A 17,508-nucleotide genomic window follows, 5' to 3' on the forward strand; every position below is an offset into this window, starting at 1 on the left:
TAGAATAATGCTTTTCAGACGTTCCCTGACTTGACAGTCTGACCCAGAAGCTGGCTGTCTTAATTTAAACCAATAGAAATTTCTTCTTGCTAAATGGGGTCGTACTTTTGTCGTTTTTCCAAGAACTGGCAGCTCACCGCAAGTAAATGTTTACTTTTTATTAAACAGTGGTTTTTTTGTGCATGCTAATATGGCATATTTCAAAAAGTGCATAGTCGACTGTTATTAAATAAATAACAACCTAGTTCACAAGTGCCTTTAGCAGAGTTATGTGCTGGTATGCAAAAAGGAGTTTAACATGTTTCGTTTTGTTTACCTTTTTGCCTTTTTCAGATTAGTAACTGTATTGCAGAGTTAAGTGAGCAAAGCATTACCAGTAGCAAAGACAGTACACAGGTAAGTATGGTATAATAGTTTTAATATGAGTTTAATAAACTCGTTAACTATACACTAGCGAATCAAGCTTGTATTAAAACCTGGAATGGATGAACGAGCTATGCAGTGGGAGTCTTATTTCCATTCCTGCTCTCACTACACCGCACTGTACATTTATATATTCCTGCTCTGAGCTCCTCTGCAGGTGATGTCCTTTGTTACCTGAAGAAGAGAAAGCCCAGAGTTGCCTTCTGCATTGTGAGGATCACCATGATTGAGCTGTACCCCAAAGACTCCTGGAACTTTATCTTTGGACAAGCCTCTCTTGAAGGTAGCAAGACAAGGTTTTCTTTTAGTTGCCGGTTGTCTGATAAACAGACAAGTAATTGCTTTGCTACAGGGCAATAAGGACTGTCACATTGTTTTAACCTCCATATTAATGAGTAGACACAAGCTTCCATTATTTATATTAAAAGGCTGAGTCCATGAAGAAATTCTTCCTTTCATCCTGTTGTCAGTGGAGTACTTCATTTCCAACACCAGAGGGCACAGTTAATTCAAATTATTAGAATAAGGGATTGCAGGCATGTTAGGGTTAAGGTGGGCCTCAAAAAAGAATATGTTAAGTTTCTGTTCTGAGGCACCCTCTCATCAGCTAAAACTGAGCAGTTCTGCACTACCTTCCATCTACAGCAGGTGGGACTGTTGTTTAACAATTGTTTCTCTTGAAATACAGAAGAGGTGCTATTTGCAAGATTTCACAGATTATTTTCGTTTTGTGTGCCAGTAGGGGGTTAATGCAATCCCACCAGTAGTCCATTGTGAAATTGGACAAGAGAACATAAGCAGCGCAAGCAGTGATAAAACAAACACCTGCCGTAACACTGACAATAATTATTGATCACTAATCACTAAGTATTGCCTTCTCTAAATAATTTGTAAGAGGGTAGTTACAGTTGAACACTGCAGTGAAGGCTGTTCTCCAGAATGGTTGAGTTAAATTAACTGTCTTCTGTCTCTTTCTTTATAGGGATGGGTATCTTCAGTTTTGCCAGATATGATAACAATGTTTACAGCAGAAACTACAAAGGCTGGCTGCAGAAGACCAAGAAGCTGACTCCCGAGGACTACTCCCTGTTCAGTGGCTGCTACACCCCACCCCATAACCAGCACACTGCTGTATTGCTCCTGCAAGGGTGAGAGCCCTTTGCTGGGGTTTAAAGATTTAGAAACGCCTGTCTGGTTACATAGTCCCCAATTGGCACTAATCTTGAGCTACCTTATCTAACATTAGATAGTCCAAAATTAATGCTGATCATGCCCTGGAAAACCAGCCGTAAAACATATTACTGAAGTTCCCCTCAAACATGTTTAATTAAATATCTGGCAGCTGTGTTCTGTGTTCTACTGTGATCTGTGTCCAAGTGCAGTGCTCCTATGGGCTTCCTCTGCTCACTGTAGCAGGAGCATTCACACGGGTCCCATATAGTTTTACTGTATATTGTCCCTTGTCTGTAGATTCAGCTTTGGCAGAATCAGAAGGGAAAACCCTGAACTTGCCTGGACATCCATCGGTGATGCAGAGGGTAAACCACGCGGTTCAGGGTTAGAAACAGGAATTGTCTCTCCTGCAGCACTAGTGAAGACATTACTTACTTGGTCGCTTGGCTGTGCTCCATAAACCACTGCACTATGTGATAAGTTTCACTTAAGCCACAGACTTAACAAGAGTAAATGTCTTCTGTTTTAATTAACTATTCTTGTTTTTTAAGAAATGCCAGGCAGTCTGATTGCTTCACTTGAAGTTTACAAAAGTTCAAATCAATTATTTGTATTATTATTATTGTATTATTATTATTGTTGCTGTTGGTGTAAGGGCCAATTGAGATTTGCATCTGAAGTTTTAAGCTGAGATTCATTGGAATTCTTGGGTCAGAAATTATTCTACTTATGAAAAGTTATTGAAATGTTTCAGGAATGGTCAAGTACAGGTGTGTTGTAGAACAGAAGATGATACAAATCCTCTGAAATGGTTTTAATTTGCAGCAACACAATTTGAGGACAGGAATAGTCTGTCTCACTTGCGGTGACTGAATTTCTCTCCCTCCTAGACGCTGACTCATGAGATTGGTCACATTTTTGGGCTTAAGCACAGTAAGTGGCTGAGTTGCGTGATGCAGGGGTTGAACCACCTCGACGAATCGGACCGCAGGCCCCTCGACCTCTGCCCTATCTGTCTGCGCAAGCTGCAGTCTGCCATCAGCTTTAGAATCGTAGCGATACCAGGTATATATGAAACTGTGTGTGAAATACAGGTTGCTTTCTGTAATATGTGTGTAGACATGCAGAAATGCTTTTGTTTTTCTTTTTCTTTTTTTTTTTTTAAACATGAAACTTTGGGCAGGCAACATTCTCCCTGCTTGTCTGGCTCCGTGCTATTTTACAGTCCATGTCTCAGTAATACTGCTAGACAGCAGTGAAAGTTTTATAGATTTTAATTTATTCCCAGTAATCCTGGGTTTGCAATCACAGTCCCACCATGTGGTCAAAACTTTTCAGAACTGTGACAAGCACCCCATTGTTTATTTGTTTTGAAATGCATTACGTAAGAAGGCAGTGTGGTCTGAGGCTACAGGAACACCAATATATCCTGTGTTCGAATCCCATCCAAGCTGTACAGCTGTCATTAACCCCTTAGCTGTTTAACTACTCCAGAGTAACTTGGTATGGGTATGAAATATCATAGTTATTGCAGTTTAGATTCACTTGGTATATGATTTTCTGTTACAGTCATTGCATCATTACTTTGGTGAACCAGCTGTACTTGGCTCACATGGGGACTTTTTAAAAACTAGTTTCTCTTGCAGGCCCTGCTTCAATGGATAGAAAGTGGTTTGTCTTCTGTCACCAGCAAAGACACGATAGAAACTGAGACGCAGCCCCACAAGCCCACCAGAGCGTTTGAAGAATCCAGACTGGCTACTGAAATGCTTAAGTGTGCTTGAAGAGGTTCTGATTTAACATGTGTTGGTTGTTGTAATGTAAATCATACGATTAAAACAGTTTGGATTTTGTTTATTCTTTCTCAGTAGATAACATTACAGCATTATTCCAAATCTGGGAATAGATTTTCTGTTTTTCATTCCTTTTACGTGAAAAAAAGAAAAGAAAATAATGACATGTATCTACATCTGCAAAATTCAGACTAATTAATTACACCATCACACACCACTTACATGAATTAATTCATCCTGAGACAAAATTCGAGCAACAAGTCAATTTTTCTATATACCGGTAAACAAAAAACACTGAAACGGTACTAAAGTTTCAAATAATCTTTCAGTGGATTGCCAACAGCTGTTTTAAAAAAGGTAGAAGGGCATTTTGGTGTACAGTACTAGGGTCTACAGTATTGCGTTCTTGTCAAAGTGGTACTTGTTTAACAATCGACAAGACTAGAATAAAGATACAGAATTACTATTTAGAACCGTTCTGGAAACATCGCTAAGCATGTGTATGGGTTGTTTGCTAACTATATATACAAAAAAAAAAAAAAAAAAACACAGAAAAGATCATTACACAAAGAAGATAGAATAATTTAAATTGTAAAAGAACGAGCTACAATTCAGCAAGGTTTAAAATAAATATTCCAGTGAGACTGCAACACATTGATACAGACAGGCTGTACTGCTGTTCAATCAATGCAAAGGCAATGTAAACTAATCTTTCCACAACCCAACAACAGACTACATCTGCTAATGTTCTCATTTCTTGCTTTGGTCCATGCCCTCTTTTTTCCTTTGATTGAATAAATGCTCATAAGATCATCCTTTTCCTGCACCCCAACTCAACTTGATAGATAATAAAAATACAAAATAAAAACTTTTAGAAAACCCCTACATTCCCTCAAGAGCTGTATTACTCTTCATAAAGATTCCGTTTATTTTTCGTTGCCCTACTAAACGTTAAACCTACTGACCTTGCTCATAGATAGTCATTGTACCTTTACTGAATATGGGCCACTACATAAGCACAAGCAAGAGGATTTAATCCAGCCCTGCTGGAAAACTTCAACTATTATTTGAATGCAACATGTAACAGAAACCAGTTGTATCACTGACAGTTTCAATGCCGAATGGAACTGTGAATTTTCCCGCAACATAGCGTTAGGATTTCTTCTGATTTGGTGTTCCGATGAGTTACATATACACATCCAGTATGTAAACTGTTAAAATTGAAGCCCTCATGGAAAACATATTTGACTTCTGTTCCCTAACACCAGATATGTCATGGCCTGTGTGAAATAAAGGAATGGTGCAAAAAAAGCCTTAAATGCTTGCTTTTTTTTATATATATAAAAAATAAAAATAAATCTATTCTGCACTTGTTATACAAATTGAACGTCAGCATTCAGAATTACTAGATTGTGCCACTCGTGTAAAAATGTCTTTTCATTTTCTTAAATAAGCAGGGTTAATGCAATTATTTACTTCCAGTACATTAGAAGCATGCAGAACATAAAAGCAAGTGCTTGTGATATTGGGCACTAGCTTCGCAGTGAGAGGTCTGTTTGTGTGTCCCTTTTTTTCTCTCTTTAAATTGATCTCGCTCTGGCTGCGCTGTCTCCTGACTTGCTTTTGGAAAGGCTCTCTTCCGCAACCATGTCAACATCAAGGAAATCATCCGGAACCTCCACGACAATTTTGTTATCCTGAGTTATATTTTCACAGCTTGGAGCCTTGGAGCTTTGCTGCTGTTTCTTCCTCCTGTTACAAAGGCCAGTCTTTGCAGGTCGTACCAGAGCCAAGAAAAGGGCTCCCATTCCCATCCCAGCAGCACAGGAATAGAAAGCAGCACCATAATCTTGTGTGAGGTCTACCAAGAAACCTGAAAAAAAATAAAAAATAACTAAATTAGCTGGGACTTTAATCCTCAGAAAGTTTCTCTTTCATATTTTAGACAAGGCAATGAATAGTAACAGTAATAGAATCAATTATGTGACGACAGAATTTACATGAAACACGCAATTTGTTTTTATAGCTGTGAAAATAAACAGCCATAACTATTAAAACAAGGGAAGGGTGATTCTGATTATTTTAGAAATGTGTGTTTTAGAAATGCATGTAAAAATAGATAGAGAAAACATAACTCAATTAAAGCCTGAAAAAATCCAGACTGGAGAGACAGTAATAGTATAGTTTTTATCAATAAAAATTAGTGTTGGCTCTTCTAAAATTACATTTAATGCTGGTAAAAGGCCAAACAAGGTTGTTAATTAATATATTCAGTAGTAAAACCAAGCCTTTCCCACTGCCTTTAGAAGAAAAGGAAATAGCACTGCATCTTTTCTTACCTCCCAGGGGTGGACCAGCCAGCCCTGCAAAGCTCTGGATGAAGATGTACACTCCCACTGCAGACGGCATCTTCTCAATTCCCACCACATCATCCTCTGCCAGCATGGGGATGTGTGAAGCGGCCACTGTGCCCAGCATGAAGCCGTACAGCATGCAGCAGACCATGAGCCCCCAGAACTCGTAGACAAAGGGGAAGACTACCAGCACCAGGCAGAGCAGCAGGACACAGATCAGCTCAATATAGATCTTCCGAATGGGATTCTTGTTGAGCACCCAGCCCATCGAGATCCTGCCAAAGATCTCCGCCACAGCCATGGCAGACAACACGTAGGCTGCCCGATCCTTTCCAATGCCCAGACTGATGCTGAGAGGAATAACGTACAGCTGGGGCGCAAAGAATCCCAGAGCAGCAAACAGCCCGAACAGTGCGTAACAAATAAAACTGCAGTCCTTGAGCACAGAGAAACCCAGCAGCTTGTTTCTCAGAGGTGGGGTTGAGGGCTCTTCCTTCTCCACCGAGGCTCCAGAAAGCATTCCCGTCTCCTCTTCCTTCTTTTCCATTTCCACCTCCTCCTCTTTGCTGCATCCAGCAATGTTGGTGCATGAGGTAGATAAAGACTGAACACCTGAGTCTACTGAGTCGATCGATGTGCGCGTCTGCTCATTGTCAAGCATGTATTTGGTCTCTATCTGTTTAACCAGAGTTTTATGCAACACCTCTTGCTTGGTCTGGATGACAATTGGCCGCAGTAGAGCTCCACAGAGAATGACTGTGGACTGAAGCACTCCCATCACTATTAGACAGCATCTCCAGCCACTGTAATCCTTCAGAGCAGTAAAGGCTTAAAGAAAATAGTTGATTGTAATACTTATACTTGCATATTTCCCTACTACTGGATGTAATGTATTCAACAGAGGTCAATTTCCCTGTTATTATACAGTTGCCTTTCTTTCACAGACAAACTGCTGTTTTAAAAGCCTTGCTTAAACACATTTTTTGTGTGCATTTAGTTACAGTGAAGTGATGTACTTAGATGTGGCTAGTACTAATTGGCAGTTTTTAGTTCACCGAGATCTTTACAACAATTAACCAGAAATAACCATCAACTTTAAACGGTAAACTCTTTGGAAGAGTTAAGTTTATAACATATTAACTGCATGCTGGGCGAAGAACTCGGCGTCTGACTAAGTGTTTTTAGTTACAAATCAATTAATATAAAATGTCTTTAATATAATTTATTCAGTATGTGCTTATGAATCTTTTCATATTACCTCGTTCTCTGTTGTAGGCTCGAGCGAACACGTCTGCGACAACAAGGTTTCGCTTTGATAGATCATTCAGTGTTGCGTAACGTGCAATAGCTCTATCATTCACAACTTGTAAATCACGGTTGCCAGTTAGTCTTACCTGGTGCAAAAACAAAAACCGAGAAGCATTCTCCAGTTGAGGCGATAGCGGTGACGAGGGATCGGCGCTTTTGGAAGTATTGGGAGAGGATGGTGACAGTAGGCAGGAAGGCAAAGCAGTATCCCAGGCCTGTAAACAAACAGGAGAGAGGAACGTGACAGCCACTGCGCCCGGGAGGCAGTGCCTTTACTTTCTATCTTTAACATTTCTTTACAAACGCAGGTCTCATTTTCATGTTGCACTACTGCTCCACGTTAAGATGTCCTGTCCTCAATGACAAATGATGGAACCCTGCAAGAGAACTCTATTAAGAAAGAAAACAGAAAGAAAAGAGAGGTTCTGGTGTTAGTCGGCTGAAAAGAAAAACACTTGCCAGTCATTCAATCTAGCATCCAGTGCATTAACCGTTGGTAATTTAGCTGCTAATTGTCCCAAGAACTTCACTGATCAACAGGACATGGCACCAAGCACGGGGGGGATTGTACTAAAAAGGCCATGAAAATCTGTTGCCGATACGACGTTTTTACAAATAACATATACACTTTGTTTTACAAAACCTTGTCAATATTCTTCTAACACAATTGTGAATGTTGGTGTTAATCAATGAACACTTCTTTAGCATGGAATTAGTACCTGAAACGACTCCCACAGTGATGTACATTTGCTCAACTGAGTTTACGAATGCAGATGAAATCATTCCAAGACTGATCAGGGCTCCTCCCACCATGACGACAGGGCGATGACCAAAACGGGTGCTTGAAACTGAAGACAGGGGAGCTGCAAATAGAGAACAGGAGGAGTCAGTTATATCATTGGAGAACCTGGTAAAGTAGTTATAACTCGCTTCCTTGTTTCTGAGAAATGTTGTGGGAGTACTTCAGGTTCCAAGAAATCCCCAGTAAACAGTAACGTGCTCATCTGGGTATATGTTTTCTTATTGAAAGTTTGAACCATCGAAAATACATTTTCAATTAAAAAGTGTTTATTTCATATTTGACATTAATTTCCAATTCTAGTATTAAAAACAGTGGTGTACAATCTATCGAGATTCTATACATGCTTTTGAGTTATTTGAGTTTATAAATAAAAGCTGTACGTCTGTTCAAGCTACACACACACACACACACACACACACACACACACACACACACACACACGCCATGTTTAGCCTAACCTCAGGGGCTCATTTACAAAACTGTGAAAAAGACTGAAAATTTTGCTTCCCAGCAACAGATAGGTGTGTACAGGACAAGGCAGTTTAATCAGAAACAATATCATTAATTTATCATTAATCTGCTATAAAAAGTAATTTGAACTGAATCTGCAATCATGGGCCAGGAAGAGGAAATGCCTCACCCACATAAATAATTAAAACAATACACACACCTCACATAAGCAGTTGTAGCAACACATGGGAACATGTAACATCATTTTTTAATGTTACATGTTTTTTAGGTCAGTGGCAGAAGGATATTTAATAATAATAAAAAAAAAAATTGTTAATTTAAACATGTTTTTTATGTTTTTACTTTTTTTTTTTTTTAAGCCAGTAGCATAATGCTGCGCAGTACAAAACAGAGTAGCAAATAATCATTTTTGCTGTATTCAGAATAAAATAACACTTATCATATAGCAACCTAAATATTCTACATCTCTTTAATTCGAATAAATAATAACATGCACAAAATAATCTGAATAGTGCAAATATTGTAACCTGGCCAAAACAACAGAAAATACATTCCAATGTTACAATAGTTTAACATTACAAACAATTACCACTCGCCATTTAAGCACTGACCCCAGATGAATCTAAGTCAAGTTACTTTGTTTATTCAATACCCTGTAAATAATTCAAAACAAGGAACATACCTGGTTGTACTTTTAATGGTCAGTGCAAATGTTGACCTTACTCCATCCATTCACAGAACGTCAACAGATGTTTTACATTGAACTGCAGTCCAGAGTTAAAAAAAAACTACCTTTCCGAGTATCTTCTTATTAGTCACTACGGCGTTCTGCTTAGCATTTAGTATGTCATTATGTTCACCATAAAGTTAAATGACCTTTCAATGTTACCCCATGCTTATGCCTTTATTTTATTTCAGTTTAGACAACTAAAGTTCTCCCGGAAGTGGTTATACGACTGCCTATTAACAGCGGAGAAGCTGCTGTGTGCAGTCATTACTGGGGAACAAGCAAGGATCTGTTAACATTAGCTAAACAAAAGGCAACAACATTGGCAACAGTTTAAAACAGAATATGTTTACTGTAGAATTTTGCTGTTACAAGCATTGCATATTTAACTAGGGTCCTTATGTTTAATATGCAAATAATGTGATGTTGCTGCTTCAGCTCTTCGTTAACTGTTCTGTAGATACGGCCAACAGCCAAACCAATGAGAGGTAGAGCTATAAAGTGAATACAGTGTGTCTAAGACCTGTTATTACAGGTATACCTATATGGTGCCACTAGGTGACTTTCTTTTCACGTGTTACAATTGTTGGTATCTTAGTGCCTTAAAATATCTGTCTTATTGCCGGAGAATATTGAACCACAAAACTAAAACAATGAGATTTTTTTTTTGTTTGTTTTTATAATTTGCATAGTTTAATCACTGAAATTCCAGATTGTTTAGCTTGGCTCCTAGGAACAGGATTTTAAAAACAGATTTTAAAGTCAGGATGTTAACGATGAAAAGAAAAATTACAGAGGTCCATTATTTAAACAGTTGTAGCAACACGTGGGGACGTGTAATGCTATATTTTTCAGAACCCTGCTACTTGCTCTTTAAGCTTATTCAGCGGTAAAGCTTAAATTAGATACACTTAAAAAGATAATGTGAGAGTTACACCGTATACTGCTGATTCAATAAACAAGCTAAGGTATAATCTCATTCCTGATAGTCGCTGAACAGATGGGCTTTTAGTGGTGCACAGACAGAAATTTCACAGAAATCTACTACAGGAACACTGCGGATTCATACCTGTAAAGGTCATGACAAAGACGCAGATGGAGATTATCCAGGACACCCTGCTGTTGGACTCATTGAAATGGATCATCAGGTCCTGGAAGAATATGCCAAAGCTCTTGATTATTCCATATGTGAATACTTCCACAAAGAAGAAGGCCAGTGCTACAACCCAGCCCCAGCCCCCGTCTGGCACTTCCGTGTAGACATTGGCTCCGAGGCACCCCTTTAGCCTGGCTACAGACCCCATCTTTTCTGTTCTGGTTCCTGCAAAATACAAACAGTAAAAAGGTATTAAAGCAGGGCTTGGGAAAATAATAACTCCGCTCTTAATACCAGTAGATTCATATTTTGTTTTTTCTCTAAGCCACATTAAACGCTTAGCTGTGTAATTCCCATTGCGTAAAATAGGAGCCACGAGACTGCTTCAATAGCTGATTTTTAAAGTGATAAGTGACTGATACAAATTGTTGTACTTTTTCGTGAATGTAATTTTAACCCTCCCTCAGGACTGTACTGATCTTGGGAACCACACTGGCACACTAAATGCTTGTAAAAACAAAGCGACTTTCACACCTTACATGTTTTCACATATGAGACCCTAGCTTGGCCATGCCCTTTTAGATTACTTCTGTCACACGCCATCCTTTTTTTTCATTAAATGTACACTGCAGCATTCATTTAAACTACCATTAAAACTAGGATTATATAAACTGCAATGCAAAGGGATTCTTTTTTCCCCATTCCTATGATTCTCAACCTTTTTGCTTCTATATATATATATATATATATATATATATATATATATATATATAATTATTTTTGTTTTACTTACTCAATGTGAAACTTGGTGCTGGTGCAGAGCAACAATTCTGTCAATAGGTGGAGGCACCTTCGCTAAGCACACACGCATGTCATGTCATGTCATGGTCAATGTTCATCCTGGCTCGGTACTTTGTTTTCATCGATGTCGTGGCTGAAAATCCGGTTTCTCAAAAGTAGGTTGTACTGAACGTGACCAACACTTTCAGTGCTGCAGAAAAAGCATTCATCTGTGTTCTGAAACCAATGCGTCCACATTGCGCGAGGTGCAACCGCATAATTTCGGGTAATTGCTGCGGTTCCATCAGTGCAGACCCCAGTGCAACAAGTCCAGCTGATTTCTGCTGAAATCATCTAACAGTTTGAAAATATCGTCAGACTTTGTTGTTGTCTTGAGCTCCTTGCAAAACAAAGTCTTGCTGTATTCCCTTATTCCACACATACCGAACATCGGTGAGTACAGACATTTTAGAAATGTCTGTGGATTCATCGAGTTGTATAGCAAAATCATTGTCACGCAGCCGATCAATGCACTGCGAAACTATGCCTTCTGACAAAAGCGATCCGTCATTTTACATTACGATTCTCAAGTCGCCTTCTATTCGCCAGCTGCTGCTTCTTCGGATTCCAGCTTCTTATACGTATACCGCAAATGTAACACATATTGAATAAGTAACAGGTATTTCGGGGGTTAAATCGCTCTGGGCCACTTATTGTAAAGTTGATTCTCACAGAGGGGGAACCCCTCTACATCCCCCATGTGTATTTATCCCGACCCTAAACGGATTTTCATACGAAAACAGCTGGCAAAAATGGCGCAGATTGCAAGTTGGCATATTATCCAACGCAAATCGAATAAGTAGCTGTGGTATTTTGGGGGTTAAATCGCTTCGGGACACTTATTTCAAAGTTGATTCTCACAGAGGGCGAAGTGATGTAATACTAAACACTAATTCATTAAAGTCGTTATTTACATAATACGTATAGAATGTATTCCAAAACACAAACAGCCTGTTTCGATTCTCCACGTGTATACTGGAGCTTTAAATCCTACCATAACCTGCACTGATGAGAGCCTGTTAGCACAGGTCTTGCACAGCAATAGAGCCTATCCCTCCACCTAACCTTTTAAAGCATTGACTATTCATAATAAACCCTGTTGCAACACTGAAAAAATGAAGAAAAAAAATCCGGCTCTCTCCCGTACCTTTTACAGTTTTTTTTTTTTTTAATGAAAGTAATAAACTTGGAGTCAGGGTTTTAAAACAACAACAATGCCACCTGACAAAAGAGACAGACAATCTCTGGGACGACTACAAAGAACCCTGTTAATGAGGTATTTAACTGAATATAACGCAGTTTATATTCCTAGACTAATTTACTGCAGAAACCAGCTTTGTGTACTCTGTGCTGTCAAAGCTCACCGCTACTCTCTGGTCATGTGCAGTTCATTCACTTCAGCAGGGTTGGATTTGTTCAATAAGCTATCAAGGTGCCCACATGCTTAACGGCAATTACAGTATATCTGCAATGCAATACACTACAATGGCATGGTGTGGTGTAACATTTTAAATATTATTATTATTATTATTATTATTATTATTATTATTATTATTATTATTATTAACCAGAACCGAGAAAGAAATAGAGCTCCCATGTTTGCCTTTTCTTCTATTAATACAATAAAATAATAACATATTTTTACAGTCAGTAGCTAACCTTTCAACGTCGCTGCACTATAGACATTTCACTTACCTCTTCAGAAAGTGAAACGGTGTTACGAGCAGAGCAGTAAAATAGGATACAACGCAAAAACTTGTATTTTGGAACCCTAAAACCTCAACATGCTACCGGAAGCTTTTTTCTCTCTCTCTCTTTCTGTTTAAATTCTAACTCGGTTAAAAAGGCTCTAGCAATATTTAAAAAAAACAAGAAAACAACACATTTTACAAAAATAAACAAATTCATGAAACAAAATAAAAACAACAGGTTCCTGCCCTGTATATACACTGTGACTGTACTGCTAACCTGCCCTGTCCTTCCACGCTTTCTTTTTTTTCGTCAATGCGGTTTGTTTTATATTCCTATATTCTGGCTGAAGCCGGTCAGACACACGCGGGAGCGCGCCCATATGTCTGCTGCATGACGCGCGCAATACCATTCACAGAACAGCAGCACTTCGATAGGCAGGATGGAAGCTGCACAGCGTGCTCGCGAAAATACAGAAGCACTGCAGTATTTAAAAATAGCAACAACACCAAAAAAAAAAAGAAAAAAGAAAGAAAAGTATACACAAAAATGTAATAATACTACAAAATATTAAACTGCATTATAAATGTAATATAATTTGAAAATTTTCAGTAAGTACAAACAATAATAACGATTCCAAACGACTGTACAACAGCTGTGTTAAAATTAATATTTATAATAATGTATATCATTAATTTTTTAAACTTTAACCATGTAAACCACACCGAAGTCTAAGCTTTGTGTATGTCAGTTCTCTTTCGTGGCACTGCCGTGCACGCGTACAGTGATCGCGCAAACCATTACCTTTGCCTTGTGAACACACGACGCTGCGAGCTGTGCTATACCGGGTAGAACAGGTTTTTACTAGTTTTATTGACTCAGCAGAAAAGCAAAATTATAGAAAGTATGTACTGTGTCGCATTTTTTAAAATTTTGGTATATGTAACCTATGGTATGAAACGAATTGCTTATTGAAGCGCTGCTGTCGTGCAAGAAAAAGCAAATGTTTCTGTTCTGGACAAAACAAATGTTGCATCACTAGGTCATATGAGTTCATGTTTCGCATAAACACTGCGCACACAGAACAAAGCAGTCGAAGTTCGCCAGGAATGTGCAGGCAGAAATGTTCTGACAGTTTTAGAAATAACAATGTATTCTCCGGCATTGACTGAGGCTTTAGTGGCTAATTTTAATTAAAATAGTTACCAATCTTCTAGGTTAGCAAAGTGTAAAAAATTAATTAAACATATAGCTAATGTTTATGCATTTAGCATTGCATAATGTGCTTAATAACCAAGATGTATTGTATGATGTGGTGTTCTGAAAATGACCTGCCTTGTTGGCATTGTATTATATCCATCTCCACAGAAGGCAGCACTGTTGTTATTAATATTATTAGGCTTCTAAGCCCATGGCTGCTAAGCCTGTTGTTGTTAAGATTATTATTTTTCTTTCCGCCAACAAAACCTTAAAAGTTACATAAAATGAAAACCGTTGCACGAAAACTCGTGAAATTTCACAGAGTTGTAGACGCCAATGGGAACTAATGTCCACAGCTGAATGAACGCGATTGGTTACATGGTTTGGCAGCCATATTGGATTTTACGACACATTTTGAACAATTTACAAACATCTTGTCGGAAACCACTTATGGCAGAGTTCTGAAACTTGGTATACATGGTTAGGGATTGTCCAAGATGCACAGTGCTGATTGGTTCAGTAGCATGGCGGCCATGTTGGATAACCTAATTAACACACAAATGTCTTCTTCTCCAAAACCGCTAATCTGATCGAAGCAAAACTTGTCATACATGATCCAAGTATGGCTTTCTTTAAAGTTTGCCCAAATGAAGTTGCTACAGTAAAAAAGAAACATGGCTGCTGTGGGCCAATCAAATATCAGCATTGCTCTAGTTGAATATATAGCGCATAAAATGAACACTGTTGAACAAAAACTCTTGAAACTTCACAGAGTAGTGGAGGCCTATGGGAATTAATGTATCTTGATATTAACTTGACTTTTGACCTCTCCTTAAGGTAAAATGTAAAACTAGCTTATACCTCATCAGAGTGTAGATAAAGTCATGGTTACTATGTAACACAGATAGTAACCCTTATGGGTGCTGATGTCTACAACTGACTGAATGGCAACCAATGGATGTTAACCAATCAAAATGCTTAGATTTCACAATAATTCCTTGGAAGCCGTAAAGTTGCTTGCAACCAACAGCTTCATCCACCTAACTGTACAATATTACATTTAGTTTATCCATTGGTTTACTTTCTAATCTGTTTTATTTGGTCAGTTTAGTAAATTAAATCATCTATTCACTATTGCTGTTTAATTATTTAAAGTTTTGTTTTGGATTTACTTGGTGAGGATGTGACTGCTCTTTAGTGAACTCACCTTCTGTATCTAACTTGCTTGGTAGAATCTGTGAATGTTTTGAAAACGATTCACTTACATAACTTGAGAATTTCAGGGGCAAGAGTTCAACATAGCAAAAACATTTCAGATGTTGGTCTTTCAAGCTGGTAAATTAGGGATACATTGATAAACCTCTGGGTCAGCTCAGTAAACAAGATGGTTGTCCACTCATCTGATACAACTGAAGGAAGGAGGAGTGCAGAAACAACACCGCCATTATAATACCAAAAAAGGAACCAAACAGAAAAAACGTGTTTCAATTTATAACAGTACTGTAAGTAAGATAGTATAAACAGACCTTTTTCCTAAACATCCTCAATTGATTTTCCATACACCATACCTCCAGTGCGGTTACCCCTTATATTTAAGTAAAATGGCTAATGTGCGCATCAGTCTTGCTCCATACCTTCCCCTGTCACACAAGCAATGCGATGCAGACTCTTTGCTGACCCTCTTACCAGTATTTATAACGTAACTTGAATCCACCCATTCTAGGTCAGAAAAATAGAAATCACACAGACCCAATGATCTAATTAAGGATTTATGGAGCTTTCAACACTCGGTCATAAACCTCAATAAAACTAAAGTCCAGTAGATGATATAACCAGAAAGGTTATTAATATATGCGGTTCACAGAGCAAGGCAACGGCTGCATGTGTACTTGATTAAATTAATAAAAGGCAATGCCTTTACATAGGCAACCAGGCAACTTCTCAACTTTTCTGTAAAGCTCTTCACATTAATAGCAGGACACAGCATATAAACCAGTATACTGTCAATACCACTGTGTGCTACCTAGTAACCATGCTTTCTACTTTATTCACTCTTCTTATCTTTATGACAGTAGTCGTATCCATTTTCTTGACCAGATAAGTGATCACTGTGCAGTTTTTTAAGTTTATTAATTTTGCTGTGCACTAAAACTTAACTCTTACCTTTTTTTCTTTTAAAAATGTGTTTCCAGAAAGTTTAGGATGGTGTTTGAAAAATTCACTGAATCTATTATTGAAGAGTCCTGCCGACTGCCTGAGCACAGATTGCAGCTTCATACAGTGGGCTAGTTGAGAAGCTGGGTAGATTGAGTTTCCATGATGTCAGAAAAAAATATCTTCCTGGTAGTATCAATCAAAACAAACTGAGATGAATGAGAAGGGTTATCTAAAGGAGTTCTCTCTGTGGCATATCTGAATAATAATAATAATAATAATAATAATAATAATAATAATAATAATAATAATAATAATAATCTACACCCAATGGTTTGCTTATGTGGTGTATCACTCAATACTCTTGATGGAATTACCCCTATATAATAATTTCTTTACTGTTCTATATCCTATATAATTTCCTATAGTCAGCTGCAGTGCTATAGGATACTATAGTGGTTTCTACAGTATTTCTTATATGGGTGTACTGTACATACAGGATACTGACTTTATCACTGAACCATATTAAGATTGTTCCATTAAGTGAATAGGAAAAGAAAAGTTGAATTAATAAATAACTACGCTTTTGTTTTGAACGCGGTTGTATTTAACAAGTCGATATTAGGAAAGCTATGTAAATACAAGTTCTATAAGCAGTACACAAAGCCAAACAGTAGTCTGTGGGACTTGAAACCAACCAAAAACAAACAGAAACTTGTGGCATTAGAATACAGGTGTTATTTCAGGCCGAAAACTAAAAGTCGATGACACATTTTCTTGCTCCAAAATCGTCAGTGAACACGATTTGAAATAGTGACGGAGAGCATGGTTCCCAAAATACATTGCTGTCAAGTCTGTGACATTATCTTCTTATAAGTAATATGCATTCTCATCTACACTTTGTAGACTCAACAACTTAATTGTTAAAGCTGTCCTTGATCCATGAGCATTGGCATTGCATTGTCATAAGGTCCAATGTGCATAAGATATAGACATGCAGTAATGATGACCCTTTTCAGCTTTGTGTACTTTACTTTGACCCTTTCCACTGAAGAACTTTGCTGTTGGTTCCGTAGGGGGTCTCCCACTGAACGAGTCTACACTTGCTAAGATATTGAAGGGTTGCGAATACTACACCGCCATGGTAGGTGAGACCACGGACACCCTTCTGCTGTTTTACCGTTTGTATTTCATGATACACTCTAACCAGCTAGTTTAGTATTTTACTTTAAGGAGGAAACACAACACTTACAAGTATTTCCTACAGAATGCTTACTGTAGATGAAACCAGTCAGCTGATAAAGTAATTGTACCAGTAAAATAAAGTGTCCATTAAAAAAAATAGTTCATTTTTTAAGTGTTTTGTTGTTATATGCAGGTAAAAGGCATCTGGGACACCATGGCCTATTACATGTGGCCCTCTTTGTGTGCTTAAAGTCAACACTGCTTTCCTGTGTAGTGTACCATTAACTACATCA

The 17,508-nt window shown here is 38.1% G+C and overlaps 2 protein-coding genes across 3 annotated transcripts; one reads left to right on the forward strand and one right to left on the reverse strand.

Moving 5' to 3' along the window:
* Positions 1–489: 489 nt before the first annotated feature.
* On the forward strand, positions 490–4,725 carry LOC117423696 (archaemetzincin-2-like; the record flags this gene model as incomplete). The annotated part of the gene is made up of 5 exons (XM_058990474.1): positions 490–706; positions 1,406–1,571; positions 1,894–2,014; positions 2,487–2,661; positions 3,243–4,725. Coding segments are annotated over 5 exons (744 nt in total), but the record flags the coding sequence as incomplete, so codon positions are not given.
* Positions 3,436–13,153, reverse strand: LOC117423694 (monocarboxylate transporter 7-like). 2 transcript variants are annotated; one of them, XM_034039780.3, is made up of 6 exons: positions 12,683–13,153; positions 10,121–10,372; positions 7,771–7,914; positions 7,138–7,266; positions 5,729–6,571; positions 3,436–5,262 (listed from the first exon to the last, which is right to left on the reverse strand). In XM_034039780.3, the coding sequence occupies exons 2-6, from the start codon at positions 10,353–10,355 to the stop codon at positions 4,970–4,972; spliced, it is 1,644 nt and encodes a 547-aa protein (XP_033895671.2). In that variant the 5' UTR covers positions 10,356–10,372; positions 12,683–13,153; the 3' UTR covers positions 3,436–4,969. The 2 variants fall into 2 exon arrangements, with proteins under 2 accessions (XP_033895671.2, XP_033895672.2); XM_034039781.3 differs by lacking the exon at positions 12,683–13,153 and adding an exon at positions 10,941–12,674.
* Positions 13,154–17,508: the final 4,355 nt, after the last annotated feature.

This window comes from Acipenser ruthenus, chromosome 17, assembly GCF_902713425.1.
Source record: "Acipenser ruthenus chromosome 17, fAciRut3.2 maternal haplotype, whole genome shotgun sequence".
Taxonomy (NCBI): domain Eukaryota; kingdom Metazoa; phylum Chordata; class Actinopteri; order Acipenseriformes; family Acipenseridae; genus Acipenser; species Acipenser ruthenus.